The sequence below is a fragment of the Phaseolus vulgaris genome, chromosome 7, assembly GCF_051622355.1.
Source record: "Phaseolus vulgaris cultivar YP4 chromosome 7, ASM5162235v1, whole genome shotgun sequence".
In the NCBI taxonomy this organism is placed as follows: Eukaryota; Viridiplantae; Streptophyta; class Magnoliopsida; order Fabales; family Fabaceae; genus Phaseolus; species Phaseolus vulgaris.
In genome coordinates this window covers 45,954,614-45,978,072 of record NC_143504.1, presented here as the reverse complement: position 1 = coordinate 45,978,072, position 23,459 = coordinate 45,954,614, and the positions used below count along the sequence as shown (strand labels likewise).

The 23,459-nt window shown below is 27.5% G+C and overlaps 1 protein-coding gene across 1 annotated transcript; it reads right to left on the bottom strand.

Annotated features, from left to right (window-relative positions):
- Positions 1-961: 961 nt before the first annotated feature.
- LOC137828982 (GDSL esterase/lipase At4g28780) lies at positions 962-4,861 on the bottom strand. The gene is made up of 5 exons (XM_068635771.2): positions 4,586-4,861; positions 4,365-4,492; positions 3,970-4,212; positions 2,826-3,078; positions 962-1,431 (listed from the first exon to the last, which is right to left on the bottom strand). The coding sequence occupies exons 1-5, from the start codon at positions 4,821-4,823 to the stop codon at positions 1,193-1,195; spliced, it is 1,101 nt and encodes a 366-aa protein (XP_068491872.2). The 5' UTR covers positions 4,824-4,861; the 3' UTR covers positions 962-1,192.
- Between the last annotated feature and the right edge of the window lie 18,598 nt (positions 4,862-23,459).

Sequence of the window (23,459 nt, the reverse complement as noted above, 5' to 3'; positions counted from 1 at the left end):
CAATTTTAAACAAAAAAATTATAAATTTTATATTTTATTTCATTTTCATCATCAATTACGAGGATTATGCTAAAGTTCATCATAATTATTAATCCTATTCACAATATGACTCCCTCTTATTATCAAGTATCTCAGTAATTGTTTTTCATAATACATTAATTATCATTATTTTCCCTTTTACAAAAATGCATGCAATGTTTTTGTTTCATCATAAACCAATATACATTCTCTATCTTTTAAGGTCAATTAGTATAATATTTAAAATTGGACTCACAAATAAAATAAACCTACTTTAAATAACTTACAAACATTTCTTCAATAAATTAAATATGATAAAAATAAGAAAAATACAAGTTCAAATGTAAATTAAGAAATAAAATACTCAAAGAAAAATTGTTGGAGATGCATAATCCATTAAGGAAACAACCATCATTGATTATGTATTTACAAAATATCTATAAGAGACTTAATATAATGTACAATCACACTTGAATCTTAGAGAAAGCACAAGTATGGTCTTACTTCTAAGTCACACTTGAATCTTAGAGAAAGCACAAGTATGGTGTTACTTCTAAGTATTGTAGCACCACTTCTACACCAATTTATGTTCATAAAATTCTTTAAAGTACAAGGATAAAGGGTAAAACTACCCTTGCAACTTGTATTTCTCCTATTTTCTTCACAGAGCAAGGGGCACCACTCCTCTCTCTTTTTGTTTCACTAATTCTTCTTAAATAAGCAAATCCAAAGGTAAACACAATTAGACACTTTTTCCGCTTCTTCTTTTTAGAGAGTGAAACTATGCTAAATTTATTATGTGCTCTTTTTAAATTTATGCTCTTGTTTATTTTTCTATCTTGTTATAAGAGCCTCTATGAATTTTTAATTATAAAAGACAAGTTTATCCTTAATTTGTCCCATCGATTTGACGGAATAAACTTTATAAAATTTGCAATTCATCAAAGCATAAATTATTATTGAAAATTTACTCAAAGATTTTAAACTTAACTTACATTGAAACCCTCAATCACTCCATTATAACTACACTGCCTGTGGAAGTGATGTTGCAGTGGCACACAGAGTACATTGGGAAGCATAGTAAATAGAAGACTTAATGGGAGACACAGTAGAATTAGAATGATAATGAAGTTTTTGGCTCAGTAGCTCACACTGAATGAAATAATTAAATTTGTTAATAAGGGATGTTGGAGTCGATGGCCATGACGGTGCTAAGGTTCATTGGGGTCATAATGTCAGAAGTTCCGCTGAAGATGTCTTGGACAATAAAGCCTAGAGCACGTTGAGATGGGTGATAAGGGTCCCAAAATGCATATGTATCACGATTTGGACACAAGTTTGACGCTGCAGTGCACAGTCCTATCCCATTGAAACGACCTTGACCACAACATGCTATCTTCGATGTAACAAAACCTGCTCTCAAACCCACAATTCAAAATCAGATACATAGATTACATGTCATTAAAAATAAACACATTAAAAATAAAATATTTTATAATATATAAATAAGTGTAAATTTTATTTTATAAAATAAGTTACGTTAACTTATTAAATTTTTTAGAATATTATATAAGATAAGTTATAATTAAAATCAACTTCTTGATATTAGATTCTTTTAAAACAAATGTCAATTAGAGTTTGTTAATGAGATAATCAATATATAAGTTTTCTTCCTAAAATTATCTAAATCCTTTATTTATTTTCACCCACGTCAAATGAGACCAGGCTCTTGATTAATGTAAATTTTTTTATTCTAATTAAGTTTTAAAACTATCTAAAACTTATTACATTGAAGACAATTTTTAAAGAAAAATGTAAATACAATTTTATGTGTTTTTGCATTTTCTTAAAATTAGAGTTTAAGAGTAACCTAAATAAACCTTTTTATAAATGATTGAATTTAAACTCCAAACTAATAATATATAATCTATTATGTATTATATATAATCAATTATGTATATGATTTTATAATATAATAATAAAATAAATAATAATATAAAAGTATTATTAATACTAATAATATAAATATTAAAATAATAATAATATTTAAAAGTAATTTATAAAATAATAATAAAATTATAAATAATAATATTAACTAAAATAAAATTTTAAAATAATGATAATAAATGTAAATCAAATAATTTATTATTAATTTTTTTAATTTATATTAAATATTAATAATGTTATTAATAATAAAAATAAATATAATTATTTATATAAAAATAAATTTATATAATAATAAATAATATTAATTATATAAAATACTTAATTAATTTTGTTTATATATTAAATGAATTTGTAAATTTTAATATTTTTTCAATCACACTTATTATATTATTTATAATTTTTTTATGAAAAACTTTTATGTTCTAAAAATGATAAAGAACTTGAGTTTTTTTATATAAAATTTTAGTTAATTTAAATTTTACAAAATATTTCATATTTTATTATTTAAATATTTTAAAGATAAAATTAAATTTAAAACTTACATTTTACATATTTAAAAAAATTAAAATTTTTTTTACAATCATCACATCACTCACAAACTTCAATAAACTATCTCACACATTCACTCTAACACTCTAAATTTTTTTCACACTTTCTTTTCAAATACTCACAGTTTTTCACACCTACAATTTTCCACTCTCTAATCCAAACAAAGCATTAATAATTTTATTGTTTTTAATTTTAAGTGCAAGCAATGTGACTTAAAAAGTGGGTGAAAAAGTTAGAAAAGTAATATGACTATTTACTGATAAAAAAAATCAAAATAAAAAAGTGAAATTAATGAGTTGATGTTGAGAGACCAAATCTTTGAGGGTCGGTGATGAAGTTCATGTTCATTTGGAAGGCATTGACAGCAACAAAAACTTCAGAGCCCACTTGAGAGTTGATGTCTCTGGTCATTTCAACCAAAAGTGGGTTGAATATTTGTGCAGCTTCTTGTAACTCAGCTACACACTCTCCATTCCTACTCCTCGTAGCAAGCTGGGCAGGAACACAACCCAATGGACCAGTTCCAGTCACAAGCACCCTTCTACCTCCCAACTCATACAACCTCTGCATTATCATTTATACATCTACCATATCAATCATTTTGCTTCGTTGCAAAAATTTCATTAAACTAATAAACGAAACTTTACCAATTGGACGAGTCTTAATCAATAAGTTGTGCCCATAAAAAATAAAGGAAAAATTAAAATGAAATAAAATAAATAGAAGACTACCATTCATTTCTTATGAAACACCCCAACAACACTAAGCTATATGACTTTATTTATTCTGTTTTTAGTCACTTATAATAAGAGTACTACTGGATAAGTGTTGAAATAATGTGGGGTTAACTGAGTTACAATACATACCTAACAAAATTTCAAACACTAATTAACACTTTTATAAGCGCGTAAAAGAAGAATAAATATATAATAAACAAATATAGGTTATTACAGGGATGTTTGACAAAAAATACTTTTTTTTATCGGCACAAAAAATATTGGTCTATATTGTTTGGGAAAATTTTAGAAGCATTAGGATCATGTACAATTTGATGATCGTGATATATATATAATAACTGAATAAATCTAAACTATCAATTATTATTATTCTTTAAATTTACTTTTAAACATCAAAATTGTTCAGAATGAAATTTGGTAATGCCTAACTCTCATAGTTACTTGATAATCCATCTCCTAGAAAATCTTAGGTCCAAACTTCTTATGGTACATATGTAACATCTGAGTTAATATTATATGATTATCATCTAAATTTAAAAATTGACTCTCTCTCTATATATATATACACACGTGTGTGTATTTCTTTGTTTCCCACCAAAAACTCACGCAGCTATTATCCCCATCACATGAATTGGCAGTTGAATTAATACAGTAACCGAAATATAGCAGACTTTAGGTAGAAAGTGAGAGAAAAGAAGAAAGTGGATTGTTTTCGTACCAAAAGAATTTTTCGATACTCAGAGATTAGGTATCGGCAGTACTGAGGGACAGTGAATTGGCGAGACCTGGCAGACACAGGAGTCAGAAAATAGTTGTTAACGAAGTCGTTGCCACCAAGCGTCATCAGCATCAGTGCCCCATTCACCACGCTCTTCGCCTGCGCCGCACCCACCTCCGCACTCAACCGACTCTGGTACTGCTCGAACAGCGCAAACTGTTGAAACATTCTCAATATCCCCACCTGCACCGTGTCACGCACCTCAATTACTTCTCAATTATGCTTTTAAACGGTTACAATCAACAAGATGTAATTCAAACTCATTTCAAATTTAACTGCATTGATCAATTAACTACTGCAATGTATGTACAGAGAAAAAGAAGAGGTGAATTTACGAATTGAAAGCCGGTGTCGTTAAGGATTCCTAACCCTGCTGAAGCGAAATTTGCCCCAATGAGGAGCTTTTGTCCGGTTAATTGAGGGCTCAAGTATGGTAACGTGGGTTCAGATCCTATATGCTTGCCTGTATGCAACAATGTTCTAATTATTAATAATTCCATATACAATAGTTAATATGCATGAAGACGGTGGAAGTGTTATGGATAGTGAATAATACTGATTAGGTCAGGGAGGTTGAAGCCGTTGGAGAAGCGACCGGTGGGAGTGTGGGTGGGGTAGTCGATGCCGTAGGGAGGAGAGTCGGCGCGTGCGGTGGTTGGGAGGTAATTGTTGTTGCCACTGTCAACTAGTGAATCTCCGAACACCAAGAAAGTGCGAGCAGCTTCTGCTCTCTTTGTGGTCGTGAGCACCAGGAGGAATAGGGTGATGAAGATGATTCTGGAACTTGACATCATTTTGAAAGGGTTGTGGGTGATGGTGCTTTCTACAACTGGGGTGATCTGCTCTTATATAAGCTTCTCGTGCCATAGTCTTACTTCCGTTATTGCAGAGACTGTTCAAACAACTACATGTTTAATTATTTCTATTTTTAGATCAAGATTACTTTAAAATAATGTTTAATTAAAGATAATATATGTTTTCCCACCTCCATGTTCACTAAACACACACATGTGTCTATCTATCTATATATCTATAAAGTTTGTTTTATTAATTATAATCCCTACGAAATCATCCTTATAAAAAATCATAAAAATAAACTATTTTTATGTACATGTTTTTATAACTTTAATATAATTAATTTTAATATTTTTGTATCTTTAGTATTATTATAATAATTAATTTTAATATTGTATTTGTATTTTATATTATCATATGAAAAAAAAAATAGAGAAGAGAAAAAAGAGGTGTAAACATATGTGGTCTCACTACTACTAATAAATAGTAGATGTGATTTTAACTAACGTTGTATCTCACTACAGTGCCACTCCATCCTTATTTAAAATAATATTAAAAGTTTATCTTTAAAATTTCTTGCTTAAAAAATATGTTGTTTAGTTCATTTATAAATTTAATTTCGGTAATATGAATAAAAAATAATATTTTAATAATTTTTAGATTAAATTATTTTTATATTTGAAATCTTCAAACTGAATTTGTTTATGTAAATTAATTTTATAAAATAAGTATTTTTTTTTCTTTTTTTAATTCTTTTGGTCAAACGGATCAAATTTTTATCTCAATTTTTATTGGTGAGTCATTCTAGTATTACTCTTTTTATCTAAATTAAAGAGAAGTGAATACCATATTTTTACAACAAAAGGACTGAATTCAATTTTATGAATTTTTATTTTGGTGAATTTTAGGGTTGATAAAGTTATAATTTTTCCTATAAAAGGATCTCTTGCATTTTATGTCTAAGGTTGGATTCAAAACTTCCTCCTTATTTTTATTATATTTTTTATCTCTTTCAAAATCAGATCATATCATACAATAGTTTAAAAAATTCAATGACATTTTTCTTTATCAAATTTCAATTTGAAATCTCTAAAATTTTGGCAAATAAATCTGATCTTTCTAAATTAAATTTAAAAAAGTTGTACTAGTTTTAAAAAATTAATCTTTTTTTAAAGTAATTTCAATTTCACATTTATAAATAAAAAAACAGAAATATATATAATTAAATTATATACAATTCTTAAAAATTACTATTTTTTTGATCCATGGATTACTTTCTTACTTGTTTTTTTCAAAAAAAAATATACGGGTCAGGAATATTTTTTTTTCCATCCCTACACGTAACCCAACTTACGTAACTTCCATATATTATAAATTTAATTTAATAAATTTAATATATTTTGTGAAAATAAAAAATATTAAAAAAATTAATTTGCTACTTATATATATTTGTAGTAAAAATTGGAAAATAGTTTGTTATAGAGTTTATGAGAATCTCGGCTTGTTATTGAAATTTTGATAGATTTAGATGAACCAAATGGATATATTAAAATATCAAACCCATTAAATATTTTTTTAAAGTACAAAATTGAAAAAGTAATTTTTCATTCAGTAGCTATATTTGCGTGAAATTTGTTTTTGATTTCTATGATTTTGATTATTCATTAATCTCGAAAAATAATATTTTCATATATATATATATATATATATATATAAATTATTTCCGGTTATATAAAAGTAAAAAAGATTAAAAAAACATAAAGTTTATTCAACTATACCAATATGTAACTTGAAAAAAAAATAGTTTATGTTTGGACGGTGTTTCAAATTACTGCAACGCGCATTCTAAACTATATCTTGAACATGTATAAACAAAGCATGAGGTGCTTTATTAGTTACAACAAATATGTTTAGTTTTTTTAAAAAAAAATTAGAAAAAAAAAGAATAAAAAAAATTGAATTATTTATAAAAGAATTGCTAGTATGCCCCCAAAAAGAATTGAAGTAATTGCATTGACAAATGGGAAGCACACTTATTGCAGTGCAGTGCTCCATGGGACACTTAGTCAACCAAATATAAATGGATTAAATTTAATGCACCAAACACTGTCCCTTTTCTTATTCTAGTGCCTTTTTACTCTGTTTTTTTTCTTTCAACCAGAAATATCTATAAATTTGTTGATATTATATCTTTAATAGAATCTCATTCTAATCATTTTATTATTTATTTTGACTTAAAATTTAATTTCACTCAAACAAAATTTCCTTTAAACATAAATTCACCTTACTAAAAATAATTAATAAAATCAAAATTGTAATGAACCACATAAAAATGTATTTCATTTTTAAAAGTCCAATCAATAATTTATTTTTAAAAAGTTTTTTAAAATAAATTATTTGAATACCTGTGTTTTGCCATGGTCAATAATACGTTGAAAAATATATTTTAGCATTATTAAGGGAGACTTTTCCATCCCTTCTGATTTGTCTGTCTTCTATATAGGCATATAGCTGAGCATAAGCTGGATCCATATATATATATATATATATATATATATATATATATAGATATATATATAGATACATGTCATGTGAAATTTAATTCATAAGGTTTAACATTCCATCTTCTACTGACAAGGTGTTTTTTATATCCATAGCAATTAAAAACATGGCAAAGAATTCACATTAACTAATTGAGTTCTGACACTTTATTGAATGAAAGTTTGATTTTCTGAATAACGAGTTCATTGAAAAATAGCAGAGGGAACACGATTGTTGAAAGCACAATGGTAGCCACTACAAACAGACATATTTCACCGAATCCATGTTCATCCTTAAATATGCTAAGTAACATGATTATAGCTTGAAGAAGAAAAATGCACTCTTAAACACATGGTATCACGTTCCCAACACAAACCCTTGTTGAGATATATTCGCAATACTGAAATGATTCTGATACCATATTAAAAAATAGACTTTAAGCCAAATTCATTTCCATAAAACCGACTCATAAAATAAAGTTTGCACTCACTTATATATTATGAAAGACTTTAATTTCTAGTTGACGTGAGATTTTCAACACGTTGATTATTGAAGGGCAAGACTGCAGCAACGTAACAGAGCATTTCCATTACGTTAATTAATGGCACCAGATTTTCTGGGCATTAAATTTTTACGTATGTGATACTCCTGAGAGCAGGAAGTTTGGGTCACTTTCTAAATTAATGATGAAAATGCAATGGTTGATGAGCGGCACCAGCAGAATCCAAAAGGGTATTACTACGTATCTGCTTTTATTTATTGGGTCGGTAGAAAAGAGCAGCAGAAGGAGTTGATCATGCATGTGAGCTGCATAAATGGCTAAGGTTTCAACAAAGGAAACGAATGATTGAGGTTAAGCCGCGAAGGTAGTTCGTCTCACTTTTAATTTTGTATCAAATCACGCAAAAACAATATCTCTGTTTTCCTTTTTCCCTCCCAATGATGGATCACAATTGAATGCTACCTCGCGGGACAAGCACAACAGGATGCTGATCACGTTTTTCCCTCACAAAATTTCAAACATTTCAGAAAAGTATTACACATTTCATAAGCTAATCATTTACACTGAAAAAAACACTGATTATTTAAACTCCATGAATGACCTTAGATTCTAAATGTGAGTTTGTTCCACATTGAATAGAAATGAATATGAAGAATAATATATAATAAAAAAAAACTCCTATAACAACTGTCCTCAGGTTGTGGATAAATTCACCCATAACTCCATTATTTTCAGATATTTTATAAACATTTATCTAAATTATCTAAAAGAAAGAAATCTAACATATTAAAATATTTACTATCTTAAATGTCAAAATATTTACATGTAATATATGATCACACAATTATCAATATAATTGCGAAAAGGTTGTCTTTAATATTCTACAAGTCCATTTATCACCAAATATTCCACTTTTAATTAGAAATAAAGTCTTGATTATAAGAAAGAGGATCCACATATTTATACATTCAATTAAAAAATTGTTGATGGAGATATAGTCAAGTCACTTATAAGTTAAAAAATAGCTAAAATATTTTATAACGTATATGCTAAAAACTTTTAAAATAAATTATTTTGATATATTTCACTACATATTTTAATATTAATTAAACGAATTTATAAATTAGTCAAATAAATTATCTCTTGCCATATTTACTTTACTAACTATATATTAAACGTAAAACTACTAATTGCATGTAATTATTATGATCACATTGTTAATGTATGGCTTTAATATTTTCTACTTGTGTTCTACTTTACCTTTTAACACTTTTTTTTTGTTAAATACTAAATTAACTAACAAAAGTACATTCAATTTAAATCTATCTATAGCCTAAGAAAAATATTTTCCTTTTCCATTTAATTCAATGTTTTTCTCATAAATTAACAAACTTGGTCTTATAATAAAAAAAATTAAGAAAATGATATGAAAAAAAAAATCCTATTTTACTTATTTTATTTTTGAAGTTATGAACTAATAATATTTCTTATTTACAATAAAATGAACTTAATTTTTTCATTTTATTGGTATTAATCCCAATGTTAATCAATATTAAAGAAATAGTAGCGTTTTTTTATTGAAAGAATAAAATAATTTATATCTTTAATATACCAAATATATTCTTTCTAACTTTTTTTCATTTTCATTTTCAAACAATTAAAAGTGAAAAAATTTGAAGTGTAATACATTTAAATTTTTCAAAAAATTGGATATTTTATTTTTTATCATTAAAAATAACCTATAACTTAATATTAACAAAATCTATTTTTATTTACATCACGAAACTATTGAACCAACCAAATATAGAATAAATGAACCGACATAATGTTCTAATGCACATCTACCATGGCAGTGCCAATTAATGGTGAAATCAATAACTAAACCGGCTTCATTTAATCAACTATGTCGGGCATTACGTTACTTTTTATATCAGTTGAAAACTCTTAATTTATATTAATGTAAAAAAACATTTCGATAAACATTTTCTATTTTTAATTATATTTTAAAATAAAAATATTAAAATACTAAAAAATAATTGCACCCATATTTCAATAACATACTAAACTACAAATCCCTCGGATCACATTTCTCAAAAGCCACCTATTACTTTTTATGTAATTAACATTATTATTTTTATTTTCTTAAAAATTATAAAGGCACAAAATATCTCTTTCTTGTAGTATATTTTATTTTTCTTTCTCAACATTAAAGTTTGTCAGCAAATTTATTAAATATATATAAATTGGTAAACACAAAAGTTAAAAACAATGAAACATTGATAATTAATAGATAATTTAAAATAAAATGTAACATTAAAAATTAATAAAAAATATTTATTATTATTATTACGCAATGAAAATAAAAATTTGAAGTTTTGAATTTTCATTCTAAATTTAAAATTGATCTGACATAAAAAAAAGGGAAACACGAATATTAATCGTTTTTAAATTCAATTTTTTTAATATTTTTTTATTTTATATCATTTAAAGATTTAAATGATAATATACAAAGTTATTGAACATTAAAACTATAAAATGATAATTACTCTTCCTCTTATTCTTGTACTTTTATAAAAAAAAAGTCAATTTTTTCATGGTACAGTAATTTTTTTTATTGTTGTTATATATATATATATATATATATATATAAAAAAGTGGTAGTAGAATTTATTTCATTGGTTTTGTGGAATTACCCTTATTAATTATTTTATACTAAATAATAAGCAAATTTGAGAATTCATATTAAAATAGAAAATTTTAGAAGTTCAATTGATGTTTATAGAGGATATAAAATACTCTATGATAAAATATGTCATGGTAATTTTAAAAAAAAAGTATATGTATTATATAAAATTAGATAAATTCAAATTTTATTAAAATGTATAAATTTAAAAAAATTTACACTCTTAAAATTTGTGTTTATTTTTTTTCACATCTTCTTGTCAAGTCGATTTTAACTATGATAGTTAGCTTACGTAAGATTGAAATATCTTTAGTTTGACTAAGATAAGACAGGGATATCTTTAGTTTAACTATGACAGAGACATAATTAGTCTGCTAAGATCGAGACATTGTTGGCTTAATCAAGGTAAATGTGTCATTATCTCAAACAACATTCGAATTATTTTTTCAACTGCCATCGTGAGGGTTATTATTGATATAAGTTAGTGTTATTTTCCCATCATTGTTTATTTATTAGTCAGCATCAATGACCTAGTGGTATATACGATCACATCACAAAGATCATAAGAGTGACTTAATATAAGAAATAACATCTTACGACATGTGTATAATTTAAGCACTTTACTATTTTGCTACATGACCACAAATAGTGTTCTCATGCCCATTTGGTCACTTGGAACTTTTAAACATTAAAATTGATAACATTTTTGCACTTATTATCACTTGCTCTATTTATCCTCCACTTGAAAGATTTCTTTAAATACTGAGTTGAGAAAAGAGTTGTTGCTCATCTTTTTCTACGCTTTGAGATCTTCAATGATGTCTTCTTCTTGTTCTTGTGTTTGTTCACATTGATATGAAAATATGTGTTAAATGTGTTGCATAAAACATTAAATGCTTGTCTTTTCTTTAAACAATATTTTGAATGGTAGTGCGACTAATTGGACCTAGGTTAGAGATCGTACACAATAGTGATTTTAGGATTGACAAAAGGTGTGTCAATGAGCAACTTTAAGGGTCTTATTAAATGATATGGATACCAGAGTTATAGAATGATCTTAATATTAATTGTGTCTTTTCTAATTATTAGTTGTTTCTCTTTATAGAGGTGAATAACCTTTATTTTGTTTTTTCCTGCTATGATTATAGTATTTATTTGATTGATTATTTCTCTCTTTAGCTAGAACTAGAATGAGTGTACTGCTTGTATACATTCAGATTATTTGTTTTTATCTCAACAGAATAATATAAGAGATATTCATTCTCATATCATTTGTCTTCCTTTTACTCTTTTGTTCATCTCTGTTCTATTTTATAATATGATATCCGAGATCTGATTAGAGCTCTGATTGCTACATTTATCCATGGGTGAAGTTGTTGATCCCTTACAAGATCTTTTGTTTGTGATGTTTGTCATTTTGCAAAGCAAAAGATACTTTCATTTCCTATTAGTACATCTAAATCAAAAAAATGTTTTGATTTTATTCATGTAGATATTTGGGGACCATACTCAATACCATCAATTCATGATCATAAATATTTTTTGACCATAGTTGATGACTATTCGAGGTACACATGAATTTTTCTTTTAAAACATAAATTTGAAGTTGTCAAGGCTTTGGAAAATTTTGTTGTTTTTGTTCAAACACAATTTGAGACCGCGATAAAAATAATAAGAAGTGATAATGAGACTGAATTTTTCATGACTCATTTTTTGTCAATAAAGGAATAGTACATCAAACATCATGTGTCAATACTCCACAACAAAATAGTATAGTTGAAAGGAAACATGGTCATTTATTATATTTAGCAAGAGCTCTTATGATACAATCTCATTTACCCAAAATTTATTGGTCATATTCTGTGATACATGTTGCGCATATTATAAACATGCTTCCCACACCTGTTTTAAACTATTCTTCTCCTCATGAAATGCTTTACAAAACTGATGCAAATTTTAATGGATTAAAGGTGTTTGGTTCTTTATGTTATGCTAGCACTTTGTCAACAAATAGAAGAAAATTTGATCCAAGGGCATCAAAATGTGTTTTTATTGGTTTTAAAAAAGGGACAAAAGGATATATTTTATTGAATATTCAATCAAGAGAAATTTTTGTTTCTAGGGACGTTGTCTTTTATGAAATGTTTTTCCATATCAAAGGGTTCAAGATACTAGCAATGAAACTAACAGTCCTGACATTTATGATCAAATTTTGTTTGCTGAAGATCAACCTGTCTTGAGTCAGCCATCACAAGCCATTCTTACACCTTGTGGTAATAATTGTGAGTCACACATTGAGGTTCCAGAAGAAGTTTGTTCCCATATAGACCAAAACCTCAATGAAGATCATGACATAGAACAAAATTTTGAATCAGATCAATCTGTTTGAATGAGTACAAGAATAAAAAGACCACCTGAGTATTTAAAGGATTATCATTGTAATCTTAATGTTTCCAATACATCTTCAAGAGTTAAATATCCTTTGAATTCTATTTTTTCTTATAACAATTTATCACCTTCTTACAAATATTTTGTTATGTCTCTTTCTTCACATGTTGAGCCAAATACTTATTCTGAAGCTGTGAAACATGACTGTTGGAGAAAAGCTATGCAATGTGAGATATCTGCTTTAGAGTCAAATCAAACTTGGGAGACTACTCTTCTGCCTAAGGACAAAGCTGCCATAGGTTGCAAATGGGTATTCAAAATGAAATATAAGGCTGATGGGACATTTGAAAGGTATAAAGCAAGGTTAGTGGAAAAGGGATACACACAAACAAAAAACGTTTACTACCTTGATACTTTCTCTCCAGTAGCAAAGATGACCATCATAAGGTTGCTTCTTTCTCTAGCTCCTATCTATAATTGGGAATTGAAATAATTAGACATAAATAATGCCTTTTTACATGGAGATTTGAAAGAGAATGTATACATGGTTGCTCCTCCTGGATTGACTTCTATTCCACCAGGAAAAGTTTGTAAACTAAAAAAGGCTTTATATGGCCTTAAGCAAGTCAGTAGAGAGTGGTTTGCCAAACTGTCATCATTTTTGCTTTCTATGGGATATACTCAATGTATGAATTATCATTCATTGTTCATTAGTTCTTCTGAAGGACCTTTTACAACATTATTGGTATATGTGGATGATATAATATTGGTAGGAAATGATAAAGAAGAGATTGCTCGAATTAAACAAGCCTTGAATCAGACATTCAAGATTAAGGACCTTGGGGATTTAAGATATTTTCTTGGTCTAGAAGTAGCAAGAAGTAAAAAATGAATAATGGTGAATCAAAGGAAATATGCATTGGAATTGTTAACAGATGCAGGTCTTTTAGCCTACAAACCTGCACTCACTCCTATTAATAATCATGAAAAATTCTCTTCTACTGGAAGTGTCCCTTTCACAGATATTCAAGCCTACAAAAGATTCTTGTTTAGAATATTCACTGACATAACATTTTATGTGCAACAACTTTCTCAGTTTCTTGTTAAGCTTACAATTGCTCAATATACTGCAACGATTAGAATTCTCAGATATATTAAAGGAGCTCCAAGTCTTGGTTTATTTTTCTCTTCCAACACTTCTGCTCATCTCAAAGCCTTTTGTGATAGTGATTGGGGCACCTATAGTGATTCAAGACAATCAGTAACTGGTTTTAGTGTGTATCTTGGGAATTCTCTCATATCCTAGAAATCAAAGAAGCAAAGCATGATATCAAAGAGTTCTTGTGAAGCTGAATACAGGGTTATGGCCATTGTTACATGTGAAATTCAATGACTAACTTATCTTCTTCAAGATTTCAAAATTTCTTTTGAGCAACCATCTCTTTTATACTATGACAATGACTCAGCAAGATACATTGCAACAAATCTAGTGTTTCACGAGCGTATAAAACATATAGAAATAGATTGTCATGTTGTTAGAGAAAAATTAAAGAAGGGTCTCATCCATTTGCTTCCCATTTCCACCACAAAACAACTGGCTGACATTTATATCAAAGCTTTAAGTCCTCAATCTTTTAAGAGTATTTGTTCCAAGCTGGGTCTCATCAATATTTGCTCCCCAACTTGTGGGGGGATATTAAAGGATATGAATACCAGAGTTATAAAAGAATCTTAATATTAATTGTGTTTTTTCTAATTATTAGTTGTTTCTCTTTATAGAGGTGAATAACCTTTATTTTGTTTTTCCTGTTATGATTATAGTATTTATTTGATTGATTATTTCTCTCTTTAACTATACCTATAATGAATGTATTGCTTATATATATTCAGACTATTTGTTTTGATCTCAACAAAATAATATACGAGATATTCATTCTCATCTCATTTGTCTTCCTTTTACTCTTTTGTTCATCTCTGTTATATTTTATAATAGGTCTGTTTGTTTCTTTAGATGTATTGTTAACAGACAAAAAAGTGAGAAAATATCAGTTATTTGGATTCAGGGTTTTGTAAGGAAGAGAATGAAAAGATATACCTGTGAACAGTAACTATCCCCTCCCTCAAAATGAAGAGATGTAGATGAAAAATCATGTCAACATCTCTTATTTTTGAATTTACCCTCATTTAGTCTAGTTTTTCACATGGTCACAGTGCTCCATTTGGTTTCACATGGGCACAATGCTTTTGAGATAAATGCATGCAGAGATAGATTCCTTGAAAAGGCATGCAGAGATAGATTCCTTGAAAAGGCATACAAAGATTTTGATGTTTTCCTTGACCAAGAGCTTGGTTCGTGATGGTGATTTACAAGGCATTGGGTCCATGAATATCAACACAAGCAACGGTCATATGTGCCATGTTTATATAAAGTGTGAAAAGCAAAGAAGAAGGTTGGATATTTTTTGTGTGAATGACGTTGTTTATAAACATTCTTCTCAACAAAGTTCTTCCTTCTTAAGTCCAGGTTCTTGTGCCTCCATTCCAGTTTAGATATACTTGTTTTCAGTCCAGGTTTGGGCACACTCATTTGTGTTCTACATTGCCTTGTATTGTATTGGCAGTAGAGTAGAGTTGTTTTGTTTCGTTCTTTGTATTTTTTTTATTATTTAATTCATAAAAAAATGTATGTTGTGCTTGTGCATCGGTGGTTTTAATATGCATTTGTGCTTTCTTTGTAGGTTGTGGTGTGTTTTAGTACTACAAAGTTTTATTAATTGTAGGTGGAGTTTAGGGACTGTGGTTGTTGGGTGCTAATCTTCTTCTTTCAGGTTAGTCCTTAATCTTTTTGAGCTTTCAAGTTTGTTGGATTTGTTTAAACATGGAGAAATAAAAGTTAAATTTGTTTGTTTAACTTGTATGGATGTAAAATAATCAAATGTTTAATTGAATTGTAGTATTAATGGTTTGTTTATGTTATATTCAGGTTTTTGTTAGTTAATATATATTTTTAATGTTATATTCAATTTTATGTTAGTTAATATATCTGTTTAATGTTATATATTCAATTTTGTGTTAGTCAATAAGGCACTGAAGGTGTATTTAAATCATTTGTGGTATGCAATTTTTTTAAATAAATATATAGTTTATTTGAATTGATTTTTCCTATTTTTCCGCAATTTTAAAATCTAAATTTTCAAAAAATCAACAATTTTTGTTCCATCCTCAATTTGTATTTTTCCCTTTTTCTAATATTTTAATTAATTAAATTATTTCTTAATGGTATCTTAAATGCCTTTGTTACGTTTAAAGTTCAACTAGATCAAAATAAAAGATAAAATGTGTAAAAAAAGGAGACTTTCGCATGTATGTTATTTATTTTAAATAAATTATATGTACTTAAAAAAGTTACCTCCTTATAAAATTAGTTCTAATAAAAAATTATTTGTGGTCTAAAACAAATTGTCGACTATTCCGTTAATTATAAAACTAGTAAAGAAATCATTAATTGATATAAAACTTTATTATACATTAACAAAAATTATATGTTTAATTATTGCTTATTTCAATTAATATTCGGTTGATATAATTTACATGAGAATATGATTCTAAATTTTACACTTTTATAGTAACAATAATAATAATCAAATAATGGAAAATGTTTAACAAATTATAATTTAAAAATGGAGAGATATTTTTGTCTTTAAGAATGTCTTCATAAGATTTGTTATTCTTTTAAAGAGACGGCATTTTTTCAAGAAATTAGTTACCTCTTCGAAAAGGTGATGTCCTTAATTAATAAAAACTAAGGGAAAAAGTCTTTACCCACTTGAAATATTTTTGTAAATTATGTACTGTATGTTATTTCTGTTTATGATCTATTTTAAAAAATAATTGAAACAACTTTAAGGTATTTATTATGAGAAAAATAATTAATTACATTATATTGTTTTTTGGGTTGTAGAAAATACAATTTTATTGTAATTAGTAAAATAAATAATATTATTTATTTTAATAAATAATATTATTTATTTTAATAAATAAAATTAATTCACATTTTTTTTATATTTATTGTGTAATCTCTTACATAATAGTAACCCTAACCATAATACTAACATTATCCATTGATCTAATAGTAGAAGTCTAACCCTAACTCTAAAATTGTGAATAGTATGGTAACTCAAGAATGACTAATGTGTAAGATTTGTAATCTTATATACAACCATTTGAATAAAATTTTCTTACATGACTGTTTATTATGGAGGTCAACATTATTGGGATGGATAACGACAACAATTCGCCGCCACATTTTTAGGATGACAAGAATGAAAATTTTGAAGAAACAATTGCAATTTATAACGATATTGCGAGTGCAAACATGAAATTAATTTCACAACTATAAGAACAAATACAAAAGAACACAAAAGTTGCATCAATGATGATCCTTTGCATTGTTGCTTTTGGATATTTGTTGCGTATGTTAAGTGATACAACAGACTCTATTACCGAGTTTGAACCACGAAAAGAGCGACGCAGACAAGAGCTGATGGAGTACTTGGTGCACACTAAACGTTCTCATGACATTATTCGCATGGGACCACAAGCATTCATTCAATTATGTCAATGAATTAGGCAAACCGAATTTGTTCAGGATGCATATCGATCAACCGTGGAAGAACAACTTGCTAAATTTCTCCACATTATTGGACATAATGTAAAGAATCGGAGTGTTTCCTTCTTCTTTCATCGGTATGGAGAAATAGTTTCCCATCACTTTTATAACATATTGAATGCGAATTCGGTGTTGGAGGGAGAATTCTTAAATCAACTAGATGACAGTGTTATGCAACCTCAGATCTTACACAACAATCGATTATATTCGTATTTTAAGGTTCATTTATGACAAATTTCAATTATATTTCTCGGAATGTTTGTTCTTAATTGTTTTTTTAAATATAATTTTTTTCCCATTAGGATTGTTTAGGTGTCATAGATGACACTCATGTATGCGTGAAGGTCCCACATGGTGATGCACTGCGTTTTTTAGGAAGAAAAGATTGACCAACTCAAAACATTTTCGCAGCGTGTGATTTTGACATGAAATTCACATACGTTTTGGCCGGGTGGGAAGGAACAACCTCGGGTTCAAGAATACTAAAATATGCATTGATACAAGAGGATCCTCTTATGGTATTTGGGTATGTATAACAATTTTTATTGAAGACATTTCAGGACTAATTATGGTTTGCACAATGTTTGTAGGGAAATACTATCTTGACGATCCAGGTTTTATGTTAAAAGGACAAATATTAACACCTTATCAAGGGTTTAAATACCATTTGAAAGAGTACTCTTGAAGAGGTCCACAAAAGGTTCGAGAGTTGTTTAATCATCGACATTCGTGTTGTGAAATGTAGTTGTTTTCAGTGTTTTGAAAAAGTGTTTCCCAATTATAGCTAGTGGGACCGAGCCACATTACTCTTTGAACATTATGACAAAATATAGTTTGTGTTTGTTGTATTATCCATAACTTTCTCCACGTGGTGGACAACGAAGATTCTTTCATTGAAGAAGTTGATCGTGAATTGCTAGAACAAGATTTACAAGTTTCAGCTGCTCAACCTCGTGGGGATGATTATAGAATATGTTCACAATTAATTTGGCAATATTATGTAAACGATTAATTTTATGCAATAAATTGTATTTTGAAATTTTCTTACTCTATTTGGCCCTAACTTTCATTACAATTTTTAGATGGATCGCAGTAAAAATGTTGGTCCAGTTTCATTAGGCAATTTGAGAAAGTTTACTAAGTGGACCGCGAATATGGATTTAGCACTTTTAAGTGCAATGGTGGAAGAGGCACGACGAGGTTCAAGAGTTTATGGTAGTTTGACCACACAAGGCTATAACAACATTGTTATGGCATTACACGAGGTTTGACTACCTACCATAACAAAAAATCATGTAAAAATTTGTCAAAAAAGTTTGAAGGACACACAATTTATTTTCTAGTCTTAGTGGTTTTGCATGGAACCAGAGCAGTAAACAATTTGAGGCAGAGGATGAAGTCTGGGATAGATTGATTTAGGTACCATAATTAATAATGTTGACAACATTTCTTTAAACCCTAAACAAAGGACAATTACTAATATTTTTACTAACATTATTGGTTATAGGTAAAGTCTTTTGTCGGTAAATGGCGTGTCAATTCCATCCATAATTATGACTTTATGGAAGAGTTGTGGTCGAATGACAAAGCCACCGTAAATGCATGGAGGACACATCAACATGCAACCACACATAGCCCAACAAAAAAGATACGTGTGAATCTAAGTGATAATATCATAAATTACATACTAGAGCCGCCAGAGTTTGATGCTCCTGATGAGGATCTTCCCCGCTCACCTGAACCACATGTCGAATCAACTAATAGTCCAAGCAATACTCAATCTACGCCCTCTTAGGAAACGGGAAACGGGTGGGACCTCCTCAACAAAGGGATCAAAGAGAAAAACACCCATGGTGGATGTCATTGAAAATCAAATTTCCATGTTAAACAATAACCTTGAGGTTTTTGGGTCCTACTTGAAGCATGGTAATGAAGTGGCCACTAATTTGGTTGACGTTGCTCGTATACAAGCGACCACAACACAAGATGTAGCTACAAACATAAGATGACGCACCGACTATTATAGTGAGCATGTACACCATCAACGTTGCATAACGTCCTACCAGTACTCTAAGTCTGATATTTGGTCTTCGTTGGTTGACATAAACATTAGTGATGAAAATCTCTTGGACCAATGCTACGATTTCTTATGGGAAAACCCAACTAGGGTTAAACAACTATTTGGATTACCTGCTCAACGAAGAATCACAAAGTTGTTTAATATGATGACTTAGCGTAATTGAATGGTGTTTAAGTTGTATTTTAAGGTTGCATTTCATTTTAGTTTGGTTGTGTTATTTATTTGAGTCTTTAAATCATTTTGTTGTTGATCGAACTCTGTTGTTTTGATTGTGTGGTTTAGTGAACTCTGTTGTTTATCATTGTGTTGTTTATCGAAGTTTGTTGTTTAATTGTGTTATTTTTCAAAGTTTTTAAATCATTGTGTTGTTTATCAAAATATTTAAATAATTCACATTTTTCTTCTATTTACTCGTATTTAAATTTTATTAATTTGGTCACCATGCTATAAAATTGTTTATAATAAATTATAACTTTATAATCCATGACATCCTCATCCACAAATAGACAAAAAATCCATAAGTATAAAACTCCAACACATAATTTTTATTTTTCTTTTCATATATTTTTCACGTATTTTTACATTATTTATTGATAAAAACTACACTTCATTACAAATATTAGTTATTAAATAAATTTAACTAACACAAATATTTAATAAAATAAAATAATAATAATTAATTATTGAACTATTATTTATAAAATAAAATATAATAATAAGATAAATAGTTGATTGAATATAATAAATATTAACATATTTTACTTTTTAGTATAATAAGAAAATTATAATAATTTTAATTTTATTTGTTTTTGATTAAATTTCGTTAACAGTTAATATAATGAACATATATTTTATTCATCTGTCTAAAAATTACCCAACTTAGACCTACAGAATATTTGGCGTGACTAATCCATAGGTAATTTTGTTATTATCTTCAAATTTTGGCAGTTACTTATAGATTTTAGATGTGCCTAAATTTAATTTGTAGTGTATTTACCATTTGCCAAACGAAATATCAACAATATGTTAAACCTGCAGAATAAATTTTAAGAGAAAATCTATATCTCTATATAAATTTTTACCTATAAATCTATACCTATATATAAAGGAGATTTTCTATTATAACCGTTTTTTGGTATACATAATTTTTTTTCGATTCTACCCTTATTTAATATATTTTATTTTATTAATACAATGAAGTATTTTGTCATAATTTATAATTTTTTAAATTAATATTAATGTACAATTTTTATATGACTCCCCGCTCTTCTTTTATAATTCTTTATTTTAAGCTAACAACAGGAAGAAATATAGAGCATATTTTCACACGTTTCCACACAAAATCTCACGTATCAAAATAAAATAACCTTCATTTCCAATCACTCTCTTCATTCCACTTCAAACAACTATATTCTCTGGTAAAACCCCTATTTTTTTTGTATCTACCATCAAGTCAATCTCAACCTTAATGTGAACATCATCACACTCTGCGATTCCAAAACTATTAATGGAAGAAGAGAAAAAACTTCAAGAAGAAAAAAAACAACTTGAAGAAGAAAAAAGACTCAAACTGGAGAAGAAAAAAAAAAGGTTGTTTAATCAATTCATCATTTTTTTTTACGTGTTATTTTTTGCTTTTCAATTTCGACTCATCCAAAATTATTTTTATATGTATGTTAAATTTCTATCATTGTAAAATTTGAGTAAAAGAAAAAAATACGAATATACAAACACTGCCTGTGTTCCACTAGCATTGATAAAAATTATTAATAACTTTGTTAATGACTTGACCGCACTTGATGTATCAACAAACAAATTATTAAAGTAAAAACACTTTTATTTTAAAGTAGCATATTAATTATATGGAGCAATGTACCTTATTTGGATATGTAAATAAATTTTATGCATTCTTATGTAAAAGTAATCAAATATTGTTGTCAATTTTTCAAAGTCGAATGTTTATATTGAGTTTCAATAAAAATTTCATCAACTCAATTTTATATAATAAGTGTATTATATTTTTAAAAAAATGATTGTGTGTTGCTAAAGTATAGATACGGTAGATATATACACTAAGAAAATAGAAACATCTCACTAGTTCTAATCAACTCCAACTCTTTTAGTGGTTTATGTGCTTACCTACCTAGTATGGTCATAAACAAAATGTGAGATAATTATTTTAAAAATATATCAACCACATCACACTCTCATAAAACACAAATAAAAATTACAATTAAATCACTCATATTCAAGAATACAAAATTTTCAATTGCATCTCGATGAAATAACATAATTTGTCTCATTCGACGCCTTCAAAAAGATTTACATAAGTATGTTCCAATAAAAACTAACACATAACTCGTTGGAAACACTATTAATAAAAAATACCTCAATTTCTTATGTGAGAGTGATTCCTTTGCATATGTTATAACAGCCTTGATACAAGAACTTCTTTCAGCTTTCTAACCAATTAATGTTTGTTTATATGATAAAATCATCAATGAAATGTTGAATATCTCATTTCGTAATGAGTTTAACACTAAGTGATGCATGTAATGATGACTCACCGCTTAGACATTACTTAAGCAATAATCCATTGGTTGAATGATATTAATATAAAAAATAATCTCACAAAAAATCATATAACATTTCCCTTACAACTACTACAAACCACCAAAATTCTGCATATACAATAATCTATATAACCATCAATAATACCTCACATTCACATACTTACTTTTTCAATAATCATATACCAATGTGTACAATTTATTTATCATACATATAATGTACTTATATTACCAACACATTCTTCTCTCATCTAATTAATATCTTACTGCATAGAGTATAATTAACTCTCCCTAAGTGAGATTAATACTCCTACTAGAAACATTTTTTATATACATAAAAAATCTAATCAAGCCTTTGGTATCAAAGTTGCAAACCTTACATCAAACCTTACACATAAAACATCTATTTTTAACCAATAACTTAAAGAAAAAAAATAAAAAAAATAAAATCTTTAGTAGAGATTCAATTAGATCAATAAATTATTCAGCTTATCTTAATCTTCACCTTATTATCTCCTTGATGTTTTATTTTATCATCATAATAACACTGTAGTATCTTTATATTTCATAAATAGTTTAAATGGAATAAGATTTAAAGAGATGAGATTTTTAATAAAATAAAAAATAATTATTTATAAAATTTCTATATTTTATCTATTCATATCTTATCTATACTAAATTCTAAATAAATCTATTTTAATAACTCTAATTACAACTCTCACAACATTTTAACATTTTAATAATTTTTTTTTATCAAAACCGTTGTGTCAACTCTTATGTTTATTTTTTATAACTATTTTTAAAAATCGTACACACACAATGCCTGTAATTATACTACTATATATTAATTTCTTTTTATTTATTTTTTTTATAAAAAAGTTTTAATAAAATAATCACTTATTTAGAAAATATAAATACTTTTTTAGAAGTAACTTTCTCCTCACTTTTTTTTGAAAACCACAAAGATGTGATTAAGACTGACATAATTTTAAAAGTATTTTTATACTTGAAGCATGTAAAACTTGTTTTTGACTCTTGTATGCAATCTACCAACACTTAGTTTTTTAGGTTTGTCAAACAAACAAGATTTAACAAATATTTAACAGATCCTGTTTAGCATGTTCATAGATGATTAAATTTGTTTAGTTCCTCAATTCCAAGCTCAATGGTAATTGTATTACGTACCAAATCTGTGTTCCTTA